Source organism: Ovis canadensis, chromosome 3 (genome assembly GCF_042477335.2).
Source record: "Ovis canadensis isolate MfBH-ARS-UI-01 breed Bighorn chromosome 3, ARS-UI_OviCan_v2, whole genome shotgun sequence".
Classification (NCBI taxonomy): Eukaryota; Metazoa; Chordata; class Mammalia; order Artiodactyla; family Bovidae; genus Ovis; species Ovis canadensis.
In genome coordinates this window covers 58,336,719-58,351,720 of record NC_091247.1, presented here as the reverse complement: position 1 = coordinate 58,351,720, position 15,002 = coordinate 58,336,719, and the positions used below count along the sequence as shown (strand labels likewise).

Genomic DNA, 15,002 nt, shown 5'->3' with positions numbered 1-15,002 from the left:
AACATTTTCAGCCTCTTTCCAAGGTCTGAGGTCTTCTCTCCTCTGCTAGGAAGCTGTCTTGGGCAAGTTTCCTTTAAAGAAAGCTTTAAGCTGACTCTTTCCTGTGTCTCTGGCATCTGACACTGAATTATACATGACATCGCATCAGCAAAGCAGAGGCTCTCAGAAGGCACCATGGAGGCAGTGAGGAAAGCAGCAGCCAAGGGCAGGCGCAGTAGACAAAGGTTTTTCAAGCTCCCATGGAATAATGTACCAGGGAGCACGTCTATAATAAGGGCCAGGATTTGGGTGAGAAGGTTGAGGCACTTTTTCAGTGGCAAAATGTAAGGGAGGGCCGCAAGACATAGTTATCAAGATAAATCACATTTAGTGCAATGTTTAAAAACAAAACAAACGCTCTAGATCCGTATTTTCCCTTTGGCTTAAGACTCCAAAATGGCTCCACAGGGCACTGGCGCTAGGCAATACCAGCTTCTCTCTTCCTCCGGGTCACTTGGAGCCACTTCGACACAGAGACGCTGGAGAAGCTTCCAGGAAAGGCTGTCCTTAGGAAATAACCCTTATCTGAGCCTTGAAGAAGGAGACACGGCATGGACTGTATAAACGGGGGAGAGGGGACAACGTGGTCTAAGTCCAAAATGCCTGAAGTAAAAAGGCCCAGAGCGGGGATCTGGGCCATGGTGGTAGCTGTGAGTTTGTAGGCAGAGACCAGATCTTGTAGGAACTCTTCAGCATTTTAACCACGGGAGACACAGGCCCAGATTTGTTTCTTAGGCAGATAACGCCTTGCGGGGGGACAACTGGAGCAGTCAGATGTGGCTAAGTCCTTTACGAGGCCAGCGCAGTATCCGGGCAAGGGATGACTGTATTCCAATCAGAACAGGTGGACACAGATTCCCAAAGTCCACGCCTCAGTTTAGCCCCCGGAGCACAGAGGGTGGGGCGGCCCCGGGGTCTCTGTCCTGCCCATTAGGCCACCGCAGGATCCCCTAGTGAACGGCGGGGGCACCGGGGCGCGCTGAGGAACCGCCCGAGTGTAGCCGGGGGACCCGGGGCCAGCGGGGCGGGGCGGGTCCCGCGGGAGCCCGAGCCGCTCGCCGCCCAATCGCCGCGGGCCCGCGGTGCCCCGGGGGGCTGGGGCCGCCGCCGGAACGTGCCGCGGCTGCGCCGACGCGCGAGCGCCAGGCAGGGCGGCGGGCGCGTTCAGTCTGGCGGCGGCGGCCGTGCGCGGACGGACGTGCCCGGAGCGCCGCAGCCGAGCCGCCCCGCGTCGCCGAGCTGCGCCCGCCCGGCCCCCGCCATGGTGGCATGGATCATCTCCAGGCTGGTGGTGTAAGTGGCCTCCTTCCCCGCGTCCCTTCCTTCCTTCCTTCCCCTCCTTCGCCGCCGCCGGCCCCGGGGGCTGCGCGCGCCCCTGCAGAACGCCGGCCCGGGTGGCTCCGGCTATTAATACCCGGCGGCCGCTAAATTTAGCAGGTACAGTAGCTGCCGAGGTCGCTGGCGATCGGGCGGCGCAGGACGCGGCTGCTGCCCTGCGGGGCAGGGCCCGGGGCGCGGGGGACCGGCGGGTGGGGCCGCTAGGGCTGGGGCGCACGGGGCTGCGCCGGGGGCCGCGTGTCGCCGCGCCCGGCCGCTTTGTTCCCCAGCTTGATGCGCTTGGTAGAGGCCCCGAGTGGGCGCGCCGCGGGGACACGCGTCCCTCTCCTTGGGGGAGAAACGCTGGCCTGCGATCGCCCCGCCGCTACGCTTTTGTCGGGTGAAATCGACAGCAGAGCCTGGGCGCTGCCTGGAGGGGTAGTCGCGGAGAAGGGCAGAGAGGCAAAGGCGGGGCTCCCCAGGGGGTTGAAAAAGACTCCTTTTTAGGGTTCTCAAATTGACAGCGGCCAAGGGAAGTGGGACGGAGAAGGACACCTCTGAACCTCGCGTCCCCTTGTCTGGGTCCTTTGGCGGGGGGTTTGAAGGAGAAAGATAGACAGGTATCTCCGGGAAATTTCCAAGTGACAGACGGCCACCCTGACGGTGGCGATGACACCTCCCCGGCCTTGCAGGAGAGCGCAGAGTCATCCGGGGTGAGGCCTGCGTGAAGTCATCGCGGGTGGGCGTGGGGGGCGTTTTCTGCTCTGACAAGCCCCAGAGCTTACTAGACCTTTGAAGAGTTCCTTCTCTCGTGGATTTGCTCTCCTTTGGAGGTAGATATAGCCATCTATTCGAGTTCCTCCCCTTCGTTGACCAGCCTCTCCTGAGTCAGATTTGCCACCTGCTAGGGGAACCGGGGTGAAATTGGTCTGGTAAGAGGGGCCAGGTGGTGCGATTCCGGTTTTTCCTTTGTCTGAGAAAGAGGGGCTCCCGACTCTGGTTGATTCTGCACCATCACCCTCCACGTTTGGAAACACCTCCCATCTCCTACCCTTCTTTCCTGCTTTTCAGAGAAGCCGGTCGGGGCCGCTTTCGGAAGCAGCACTCAGCATTGTCTACCGGCCACCGTTCTGGGCTTTCCTCCCAAAGCCAGTGCGTGTGCCTTTCAGCCCCCCGAGCTGTTCATTCCTTGCGGGCCTGTCCGCAGCTGTTGCCTCCTGCTGGGGGTTTGTGCTGTACCTAGAGGTGGCATGTTAAATATTTAGAAGATTTCTGCGGGTAGGGCTGGCATGAATAACCCAGGGAAGTGGCTGGCACGGTGGCTGGCCCCACCTCATGCCGGATCAAGGCCTGTCTTGCCTTCTGGGTGTTTTTTTTTTTTTTTTTCTCCTGAAGTAGTGCTGTGATTGTCATATTTTCAAGTGGCTTCTGGGGGGACGTCAGGGTGGGGCCAGAGAGTTGAGTTGGCCAGGCTGGAGGGCTCACTCCCCATAGGTCCTGCTGGGCTGGGGCTAGAACACTGAGGAGCCAGGCTTTCTGGGGTCCATGTGTCATAAGGGGTCCGTGTGACCATCTTTAATTTTATTAGCACCCTCAGCCTATATATGAGGTCCCTGAGAGGAGTGGAGAAGAGAAGCATAGGTTTGGGTGGGGTCTTAGGGACTTGCTGTTATTTTAAAAATAACCACACTTCCCAGAAGTGAACAGTTTCATTTCAGAGAATGTTTTGTTTATTTATTTATTTTTAATTGAAGGATAATTGCTTTGCAGTGTTATGTTGGTTTCTGCTGTGCAACAACATGAATCAGCCATAAGTGTACAAATATCCTCTCCTCTGGAGCCTCCCTACCCCCTCCCTTCCACACTCTGGGTCACCACTGAGTACTGGCCTGAGCTCCCTGTGTAATACGGCAGCTTCCCACTAGCTATTTTACATATATGTGCTTAATCGCTTAGTCATGTCCAACTCTTTGCAACCCCATGCACAGTAGCCCGCCAGGCTTCTCGGTCCGTGTGGATTCTCCAGGCAAGAATGCTGGAGTGGGTTGTCGTGCCCTCCTCCAGGGGATCTTCTCAACCCAGGGATGGAACCCAGGTCTCCTGCATTGTAGATTCTTTACTGTCTGAGCCATAGTAATGTATATATATATCCATTCTAGTCTCTCAATTTGCCCCACCCTCTCCTTCCCCAGCTGTTAAATGACCAGGAGAACTGCTCCTTTGCCCAGGGCCCTCTACTCCTAGGGAGAGTTTTTGGAATTTGGCGTTATTATTCCCACTGTCAACTCCAAAAGTTCAGAGATACCATTTATCCCTCCAGCCCCTAATTCTACAGAAACCCAACATGTGTCAGTTGTGAATTGTTAAAACCATTTTAATAAGCAGTACCTATTTTGTATAAAAATACCTATTCATTATAGGAAAATTAGAAAATATAGACCATATAGACTATAAATCATTTGCCTGGTTACCATATGTGTGTGTGTGCTAAGTCACTTCAGTTGTGTCTGACTCTTTTCTGCCCCAAGGACTGTAGCCCATCAGGCTCCTCTGTCCATGGGGTTCTCCAGGCAAGAATACTGGAGCGAGTTGCCATGCCCTCCTCCAGGGGATCTTCCCTACCCACCCATTAAATCCGCCTCTCTTGTCTCCTGAATTGGCAGGCAGGTTCTTTACTGCTAGCGCCACCTGGGAAGCCCAGCTAATAATAATTTTAAGAGAAGTATTTGTCAAGATGTGTTTTCCTAGGCACATATGCACGTATGTTTGTATTTACCATTCAAGGAGATTATTGATTCAGCCCACATTTCCACACACTCCTTAGCAAAGAGTAGAAATCCCATGTTTGGAGGCAGAAAACCCTTGATTCAAAACCCAGTTCTGCCTCTTGCCAACATCCCAATTCACAGCTCAGATCCAAGGAGATACTAGTTCACAAGCACTAGTTGAACTCATGTTACTGTTGCAGAGATTTCAATGATCCTTGACTAATAAATTGTCAGGGACCGTTGAAAGCATTCAGTCAACGAGAATCCCCTCCTTCTGTCGTCCAAGCGAGGGTGTACAAATTCTGGAAGGAGCTTTCAGATGTTATTCCTACAGATTTCAAACTGGCTGCCCTGGTGGCCACCTAGCATTAGTGGGTTGGCTCTGGGCTTGCAGCCCTGATCCCTTTTCTTTGTTTTATATATTGGGGTTCTAGAGCAAATGTAATTTGGAAACTTTGTGGGGTTTACTTCTGATAAAAACTGATGAACCAGTCCTTTCCTCATCTGTAAAACTCTTAGTGGAGTGTGCCTTGCCTCAGGGCAGGAGGTGAGCTGGAGAAAGACACAGGCACTGGATTTTGGGGTCAGTGCCTTTTCCACCTTTGCCGGCCCTTGACCTAAAATGATGTCTTTCAAGCTTTCAAGACTTCTAGTATGAAGTCCTATGATTTTGTCCACAAGTCCCTTTTTCTGTAAGCAATCTTTTCATGATTTGGTAAGTCTCTGTCATATCAAAGAATGTGTAAGGAAGACCTATCGCTGTGTTCTGAGAATGGGGAGGGAGTATCTTCCTTCCAACCGGAGGCATCAAGACAAGCTGATGGAGTCTGGGGACAGCCAGCTGTATTTGTGGCTGTCTGTGTTGCCATGGACTGTGAGCATTTTGAGGGCAGTGGTGGTGGCTTTTCTTCCTCTCCCACCTCTTGCCCCCTCCCAAGGCTCTTTTGTGAAGTCCCTGGTACTCTGTGCCCTCAGTAAATGTTGGTTGTGTTGAATGAGGTCAGAGGCCCTGGGATAAGCCAGGGAGCTGGTCAGGGTTATTCTCTGGGGACGGAGGTTAGTGGGCATTGGCACAGGCTTGTGTCCAATGGGCGAAGCTCTTGGAACGGGAACCGATTTGAGATCCTTCTCTCTTGCCAGCTGTCTTCCTCTCAAGTCCCTTCACTTAGCTGGGAAGAATTAAGGAAGAAACATTAGTGCAGTAGCCAGGTAGCCCTTAGGGCTTCCTTGATGGCTCAGTGGTAAAGAATCCTCCTGCAGTGTAGGAGATGCAGGCTCCACTCCTGGGTCGCGAAGATCCCCTGAGGAGAAAACGGCGACCCGCTCCAGTATTCTTGCCTGGAAAGTCCCATTGACAGAGGAGCCTGGTGGGCTACAGTCTGTGGGGTCACAAAGAGCCAGACATGACTTAGCAACTAAATAGCAACAACAACAAAGCTGGCTTTGTTAAAACCTGGTTGATAACTGCGGGGACCATGGAAGCTCATTTAGGCCTGGGCTGCTTGCCTTCTTTAAAATACTTTGTTTTCTTTCCAAACCACTCAAGGCCTAGGTGTGAAAGAATTTCAAACTGTGGAGGGTAAATTCATGTGCACTGGGGGGAGTTGGGGGCACACAGAGCGTCCTCTGTGCTTCTTGGGAGAATGCACTGTCTTGAAGCATTTATTCTGAGGAGCAGGTGTTGCCTCATTGTCTCTGGACAGAATTTTTTTGATATTTATTTATATATTTGATTACCTGGTCTCAGTTGTGGCATGTGGAATCTTTAGTTCAGCATGTGGGATCTTTAGTTCAGCATGTGGGATCTAGTTTCCTGACCAGAGATCGAACCTGGGCCCCCTGCATTGGGAGCTCAGAGTCTTAGCCACTGGACCACTAAGAAAGTCCCTGGACAGAATTTAGTCTGAGACCCAGGCTGTTGGCTAAATGGATCCAGAGCTTCCCACCACTTAACTGGGTTGTTGTGGTTTAGTCACTAAGTTGTGTCTGACTCTTGTGACTCCATGGACTGTAGCCCGCCAGGCTCCTCTATCCATGGGATTTTCTAGGCAGGAATACTGGAGTGGGTTGCCATTTTCTACTCTAGGGGATCTTTCTGACCCAGGGATTGAACCCTAGTCTCCTGCATTGGCAGACGGATTCTTTACCACTGAGCCACCAAGGAAGCCACTTACTAGGATAGTAGACCAAAACTCCAACTCACTGCTTAGGGAAAAAGAGAGTCCTAATTCACCAATAATTTTAAATAACCAATAGCTATGCCGAAAAATGGGCTTCGCTGGTAGCCAAGCTGATAAGGAATCCACCTGCAATGCAGAAGACCCCGGTTCAATTCTTGGGTCAGGAAGATCCCCCGGAGAAGGGTTAGGCTACCCACTCCAGTATTCTTGGGCTTCCCTGTTGGCTCAGATGGTAAAGAATCCACCTGCAATGCGGGAGACCTGGGTTCGATCCCTGGGTTTGGAAGATGCCCTGGAGAAGGGCGTGGCAATCCACTCCAGTATTCTTGCCTGGAGAAACCCCATGGACAGAGGAGCCTGGTGGGCTATAGTCCATGGGGTCACAAAGAGTCGGACATGACTGAGCGACTAAGCACACACTCACGTGCCAAAAAATGCCACCTTTCCACATTGCACATCTTTAAAAAATGTTAGTTTTTAGAAAGTGAAAGTCTGATGTTTGAAACAGAGTCTTGGATTGATAGCTGAAGATCTAGCTGAGTCCTAGGGTTGGGATTTGGAGTGTGAAATCTGTGTGCTCTGGATCAGGGATAGACACGTAGAGGAGTCTGGAAGGAATGTGGGTTGTCCTCGGGATATTCCCCACCTATTGCAACACAAATGGAAAAAAGAAAAAACCATGCACTCTTAAATATAAGCTTGCTTTGCTTTGGGGCCTGCTCTGAAAAGTGGAATGCAGAAATGTGATCCTGTTAATGGAGGGTTCAGGTGGGTTAATGATTTTGCTCCTGGCACTGGGTGTGGTACAGGGTAGGAGCCTGGTGAACATTTCAGTTGTATTGTTGAGAGGAAGGATGCCAGGTTCTAGTCCACATGCTGATCTGACCTGCCAGCAGGGTCCTGAGGGCAACTCATACCCACGCTAGGGCCCTGCTTCCGGCCTGTTGTTTAGTAGCCAAGTCATGTCTGACTCTGTGCAACCCCATGACTGTAGTCCACCAGGCTCCTCTGTCCATGGGATTCTCCAGGCAAGAACACTGGAGTGGGTTGCCATGCCCTTCTCCAACTCCTGGTCTATGAGACAAGATTTTTAACCAGCATCATTCTTGGTGACCTTCCAAGAGCCATTGCTCCTCTGGGCCCCTTCCTTTTCTCCAAATCCCCCAGCTGGCCCATATGCACCATGTTTGTTTATAAACGGGGCAAGTATCCGCAAGGAAGTGAAAAATATCAGCTTAGATGTGCTGCTGTTCTGTTGCCCTGATTTTTGTTTGTTAATCCTGCCTGCATGCTGGGAAGTAGCTTTTGTGCCCTTCTTCCTGCTGGGTCTTAATTTGAAGGGTAGCTGACAAGTGACGGTCTCACCAAGCTAGTAATGGCTCAGTCCTCCCCTTCCTCTTAAATCGAGCTGTCCTCTTTGGGGTATATATTATCTGCAGGGAAAATGAGCCCTGCAAAGAATGAGAGACGGGGGGATCAGACCCTCAAATAGCCACCTGGAAAGATTGTTATTTTGTATTGTGTATGTGTGTGTGTGTGAGTGTGTGTTGTCCAAGGGATTTCAAGAGGGTGGGAGGTGGGGTAGACTTGACTGTGCGATAGCCTTTGGAAGTTTTAAAAAATATTTATTTTTGTTTGTTTATTTGGCAGTGCCAGGTCTTAGCTTCAGCCTAGTGGGATCTAGTTCCCCAACCAGGGATTGAACCCGGGTCCCCTGCATTGGGAGCACAGTTTTAGCCTCTGGACCACCAGGGAAGTCCCTGGCATCTTTGGAATTTTATTGCCAACAAAGAGCCATGCACATGCCCAACTGGTGACCAGGATTCTTGGTGTCTGTGGAAATTTTTCCAAGAACCAACAAGCGTTAAGAGAGTTTGCATTTGGGCCAAGAGAATATTTTCCTCTCACTTCTGGGCCTTGGGAAGGCCCTGATGGATTGGAAGTTGGATAGTTACATACATATGGTTTGTTCTGAAATTTCAGATCTCACCCATCTTCACACAGAAGTGCATTGTTTTCCCTTTGGTTCATTTCAGTTTCCCTGGGGCCCTTTCCTTTGATTTATAGAGAAAAAGTAAATATAAAGAACCAAGTATCTGGTACACAGTAGGGGTGTCTGAAAGAATCTGGACAGGTAACCTGGTATTATAGCTCTCAAGCATGGTATGCATACCTCAACCACGATGGCCGGTGGGTTCCATCTCTTATAATTGACAGGAGATTGCCTGGGACCAGTCTTGAGATGGGGTATAAACCTGAGTTGGGCTCACTGGTGAAGGAGACCAATAAGGATTCATGTAGGGAAGATGGTAATGGAGCATACAGATTAGTTCAGTATTTGCTCTTCCAAACTTGGCCTGTTCCCCATCACAGAAGATCTATCCCACTGTTCCCTAAGTTAGTAAACAGAGAGCCACATCCTTTATCTGACTCGACATCCCCTCCTCACATCCTGTCTCCACCAGGCTTTGTCAATTACGTGGCAGTACGACACCGCAGGTGCCTCCTTGATGCCAGCACAGGGAGCTGTCCAGCCAGGGCCTCTGTAGTCTGCCTCTGTCCTCTCCGGGTGATCACACAGATGCCATGCTTTCCTTTGCCTTTCACCAGCCTCAGCTCAGTTACATTCTCCCTTGGCTTTTCTCATGTACTTGTACACATATCCTTTCCACTTCCTTTAGGGATGTGGATGGTACTTTGGGCTTCAAAATATGTTTCCCATTCCCACTTGGTAACATACCCCATCCTACCTGCCTCTACTCCACTCCACTGTGGATGTGGGCAGTGGCTCAGGCCTAGCTGCACATTTCCTTGGGCACAGAGATTGGTTCAGGGGTGGGTATGTGACCCGAATGGAACCCCTAGACCCTTCTCCAGGGCTTCTTGATTTGAAGCTGAGAGAGAATAGACTTGCCTGGGGGACCCAGAACTGGAAAGATGTGAAGGTGGGACTGCTGGTGGCTACCCAGCACAAGAAGAATGTGTAGACCGAAGGGGTAATTATGGCAAAGCAGAGATAAATAGGGATGAGATGCAGGAATAGAAAGCAGGAAGCTGGCACCAGAGTCTTGATTCTGGTTTCTCAGGCTCTGGTTCCTGCAGCTCCTCTTTTGATTCCTTAATCTATCCCACATCCTACAATGAAGGCCTTGAATAGTGCTTGTAGTTTTTTTGGCTGTGCCTTCCAGCATGTGAGATCTCAGTTTCTTGACCAGGAATTGAACCTGCATTCCCTGCATTGGGAACTCAGAGTGTTAACCACTGGACCACCAGGGAAGTCCCAAATAGTGCTGTGTTAATTAAACATTTATTGTAGTGGTAAGGATGGACTGGGTTATGCTGCAGCAACAACGCTTACATCCCAGTGGCTAGAGACAGCAAAGATTTATTTCCTGTTTTATAAAAGCTGCCTGTTCACTGTGGGTTGGCAGAGGCACTCTGCTCATGGTCATCACCAGAGGCTCAGGCTGACTGAGTAGTTTCTGTCTCCAGGTGCTATTATCACAACATAAGGCACCAGGATTCACTGGAGTATGGAAAGAAAATGGAGAGTCATGTACCAGCTCTTAAGCACCTCTAACCAGAAGTAACGTGTCATTTCTGCTCCCATTTCATTGGCCAAAGAAGATCGTATGACCAAGCCTGAATTCAACTGGGTGGAGACTTCCAATCTCACGAAATATCTGTCGTTAGCCCCAGTGACCACCATATATGTTGAATGAATGAATCCTCACCAGCTTTGCAAACCTCTACATGGCCTTTTTTTGTTGAAGTTGGGGTGAGATGGGATTCTTTTTTTTTTCTTTATTGCTACCAGGACAGTGTTAACATACTCCTTTACCTCTTCACAGTAGAAAAACCTTTCTCTCTCCTTCTGACCTATTTTCTTTATCCTGTTGGATGGTTTTAAAAGGAGGTTTGGGGACTTCCCTAGCAGTCCGGTGGTTAAGGCTCCATGCTTCCACTGCAGAGGGCATGGGTTTGTTCCCTGGTTTTGGAACTAAGATCCCATGTATGGCACAATGTGGCCAAAGAAAAACTTATATATATATATAAACAAGAACCTACTGTATAGCATAGGAACTACATTCAGTATCCAGTAATAAACCATAATGGAAAAGAATATGAAAGATAACACACACATACATATAACACACACACACACTTATATTTGTATAACTGAATCACTTTGCCATAGACTAGAAACTAACACATTATTATAAATCAACTATATTTCAATAGAGACTTCCTTGGTAGTCCAGTGGCTAAGACTCCATGCTCCTAAAGCAGGGACCTAGGTTTGATTCCTGGTCAAGGAACTAGATCCCACATGCCACAACTTAGAGTTTGTATGCCACAACTAAAGAGGTCCCACTATAACTAAAAGGTGCTGTGTGCCACAACTAAGACACTGTGCAGCCAAAAAAAAAAAAAAAAAAAAAACAACTATACTTCAATAAATAAATATTATAGAAGAAAATATTTTTTCCTTTTTCAAAAATTATATATTCCTTTTTAAAAGTAATTTTTATTGGAGTATACTTTATTCAGGGAAAAGATTTCAAAAAATAAAATAAAATAGATCATAGCTTTCCCCTACTGTTTAAAAACTGTCTAAAGATCTCCCGTCACACAGAGAATAAAATTCAGACTCCTCACCATTCTCAACAAGACTCAGCAAGGCCCAGCCCTTGCCCACTGCACTGACCTCACCTGGTACTGCTCCCCCATCGCTTACTCAGTTCCATCATCTTCATTATTCCTGGAGGGTGACAAGCTTGTCCCACCCAGAGGCCTTTGCACTTGCTGTGCCCTCTGCCCTGAACACCCTGGAGTGGGTGGGCCGTGGCCCTGAACACACTGCCCTGGATCACTCATGGTCCTTTCCCTTTTTTTATCACGTCTCTGCTTACATGTCACGTATTCAGGAGAGGCCTCTTTTGATCACCTTCTCCAAGATATCCCCCACCCACACCTCTGCTCTCGTCCCTCCTGGAAATTATGCTTTTAATTCTTTTCTCACTTGTTTCTGGTCTATCTCTCTACTAGGATATGATCTCCATGGTTTGTTTTGAAACTTTTTTCCTGTTTTATCTTGTATCATCTCAAATGGGATGATGCAAATAGCAAGTAGCTGTTTTTTTAGTGTCTAGAGTGGTTCTAAGCTCATAGTAGGTGTTTAAAAAATATCCAGGGACTTTCGTGGTAGTCCAGTGGTTAAGACTCCTTGCTCCCACTGCAGAGGGGGCATGAGTTCAATCCCTAGTAGGGGAAGTAAGATCCCATATGCCTCTGTTTATAAATAAATAAGTAGATAAAAATATGAATGTTGACTTTGTATTCCCTCTGGGGTTAGAAGATCTTTTTTAAAAAAATTTTATGATGACTAGGTCCTCTTGATGTGTTGTCATGCCCTGTCCACCATCTGCACGCCCCACAGAGGAGCTCCTGTCCCTGAGATTTGTGATCAGAAAAAGTGATGTCAAAGTGTAACTGTATAAATCAGATTGGAACTTGAACCCACAGTCTTTTAATTGAGACTATACCTCGTCTCAAGAATTAATGAAGCTCGAGTTCTTGATATCTTATCACGGAAAGAATTTAGTGAGAGACAAAGTGATCGGTAAGAAGTGGATTTATTTGGAGAGCAACACCCCACAGACTCAGTGTGGGCCATCCCAGGAGGTAAGAGCAGCTAGAAGATCCTTTTTTAAACCTAGGTTTGTGGAACCCAGATTCGTGACCGTGACACATAGCTTAACCTCTCTAAGCCTCAATTTCCTCATCTGTTAAGTGAAAGATTTGGCTTCTGCCTCTGGCAATATAGAAAAACTATATAGCCTGAAACTCCTCCCATAAGAAAATGGAATGAAACATTTTTCTAAAACTTTTGGATGAAATCTAAGTGATCCCCTAAAAACATAGCCAAACTTTTAAGTAAGTAAGAAATTTGCCAAGAGGCAGGACAGAGAGAGAATTGTTTTGCTGGGCTGCACAACAGACTACCCTGAGATTTAGCTTCAAACAGCAGCCATTTTGTTATCATCTTCTCTGGCTCTGTGTTCAGGAGTTTGGGCAGGACACGAACCACAAAACTCGTTTCTGCCCCGTGGTATCTGGGTCTCAAATGGGATGATGCAAATAGCAACAAGTGGCAGACTAGCCATCTCTCACTTTCCATGTGTTGCAAGACCTCTCCGCTTGGTCTTTTTATGTGATTTCTCCAGCATGGAGGCCTTGGAATAGTCAAGTTTCTTACATGGTAGCTCAGAGCTGTGAAGAAGGCAATGGCACCCTACTCCAGTACTCTTGCCTGGAAAATCCCATGGATGGAGGAGCCTGGGGGGCTGCAGTCCATGGGGTTGCTAAGAGTTGGACACGACTGAGCGACTTCACTTTCACTTTTCACTTTCCTGCATTGGAGAAGGAAATGGCAACCCACTCCAGTGTTCTTGCCTGGAGAATCCCAGGGACGGGGGAGCCTGGTGGGCTATCGTCTATGGGGTCGCACAGAGTCGGACATGACTGAAGCGACTTAGCAGCAGCAGCAGCAGCTCAGAGCTGCAAAAGTGAGTGTCCAAGAGGGACTTCCCTAGTAGTCCAGTTGTTAAGAGATTGGCTGGTCTTGGTGCAGTACAATGTGGGTTCGATCCCTGGTAGGGGAATTAAGATCCCACTTTCCATGGAGCAGCTAAGCCTGCATGTTGCAACTACTGAGCCCACAACAACTGAGCCTGCACACTGTAAAGCTCGTGTTTCACAACTAGAGAGTCCCTGCACCATAATGAAAGATCCCACATGATCCCACATGATACTGTCATACAGCATCTTTCCTTGTGGCTTGCAGACTTTCTAGTTGTGCCACCTGGGCTCAACTGCTCCACCTCATTGGGGTCTTAATTCCCCCACCAGGGATCAAACCTTTGTCCCCTGCCTTGCAAGGTGAATTCTTAACCACTGGACCATCAAGGAAGCCTCCTGCAAAACTTTTCATCAGCTGGTTTCAGAAGTCCCAGGACAATATTTCAGCTGCATTCTATTGGCCAAACAAGTTGCTAAAGCCATCCTAGATTTGAAGAGAGAGAGGTTAGACTCTCCCTCTCCATAGGATGGGGAGAAGTAATTTGCAGCCATCTTTAATATACCATCCTGGAGGACTGGCCTAACTTGATTTTAGTATCTCAATAGAGAAAAGAGGGGCCTTGAGTCTGTGGGGGTAATAAGTCAGAGCTGAACGTTGCATACAGCTCAGACTTGAAGGGCATTTTTCAGCCTAGTCCTGAGTGAAAGCATAGATCCACTGGCACAGGAAGACAGCAGTGAAGTTTGTCTGTCTTGCCCAGCGTTCTTGGTAGGGGGAAACTCTCCCTTGGGAATTTGAAGCTTTCTATGGCCCTGTCCTTATATGGATTTAGGGTTTAAATGAACACATTCTGCATGGTCTCTATGCCCTTAGCTGAGAGATTAACATAAACATTGGTTCTAGAACAGCATCACTCCTGCAGCATCTGATAGAAGTTAATCCAGCCTCTTCCCCGGTGGCTCAGATGGTGAAGAATCTGTCTGCAGTGTGGGAGAACGGGGTTCGATCCCTGGGTCGGGAAGATCCCCTGGAGAAGGAAATGGCAACCCACTCCAGTATTCTTGCCTGGAGAATTCCATGGACAGCGGAGTCTGGCAGGCTATAGTCCATTGGGTCGCAAAGAGTTGGGCACAACCGAGCACAAGGACAATGGAAACAAAATTCAGCCCACCAAACTGCTGGTTCTGTTGCCGCCAAGCTGAGGGGAGTCAAGAATAGCCTAAAAAGGGACTTCCCTGTCTATCCGGTGGTTAAGACTTCACCTTCCAATGCAGGGGGTGTGGATTCCATACCTGTTTGGGGAACTAAGATCCTACATGTCTTGGGTCCAAAAAAAAAAAAAAAGGTAAAACAGAAGCAGTATTGTAACATTTAATAAAGACTTTTTAAATAGTCTACATAAAATAAAAAAAAAAGAATCTGAAAAAAGAATAGCCTAAAGAAAGAACACTCTGATGTTCTTACTTTGTGTCTATTTCCAGATTCTCCTTGATTTGTAAAAAGTAACTATTGAGTCAGTAGAAAAGATTACAAAGAAGTGGTTAGGATACACAGTAATGGATAATAAATGAATGCTCCTTTACTCCCCAACCAGTTTAAGAAATAGAAAGTTACCTTCACTGTGTCAATATATCACTGTTTACAGACATTTGGGGTCTTCCTAGATTTTTGTCTTTCTGTTTTGCTTGTGAAAGGAAAGGATTTCTGCAGTGAACATTCTTGTGTGTGTTTCCTGGTGCACCGGTACACAAATTTCTTTAAGAATGGAATGGCTGACACATAGGGTATATGTATCGTGATTTCACTAGGCCAAATAACATAAATTAAGTTTCCTAGATGTATGGGTCTCTTTCTGGGCTTTTTATCCTATTTCATTAATCAACTTGTCTGACCCTGCACTAGGATCACACTGTCTTCGATGCCGTAACTTTTACGAAAATTCTTGGTATCTGGCCTGGCAAGTCTCCACATTTTTTTGTTATAAATTGCTATCTGAAATGCTTTTCTCCAGCGAAATATATTACTTCAGTTGTGCCATGTCTTTACCATCTCTTGCTATTGTCACACTTGGGAATTTTTGCCAGTCTGGTGGGTACAGAATGGAATCTCATTATA

The 15,002-nt window shown here is 48.1% G+C and overlaps 1 protein-coding gene across 7 annotated transcripts in view; it reads left to right on the top strand.

Moving 5' to 3' along the window:
- The first annotated feature begins 952 nt into the window (after nt 1-952).
- REEP1 (receptor accessory protein 1) overlaps nt 953-15,002 on the top strand; it is a 135,843-nt gene continuing 121,793 nt past the window's right edge. For all 7 annotated transcript variants that reach the window (XM_069583126.1, XM_069583123.1, XM_069583130.1 and 4 more), the window contains exon 1: nt 953-1,332. In XM_069583126.1, the coding sequence (XP_069439227.1) occupies nt 1,301-1,332 (32 nt within the window). In that variant the 5' untranslated portion in view covers nt 953-1,300. The remainder of the gene's footprint in view (nt 1,333-15,002) is intronic.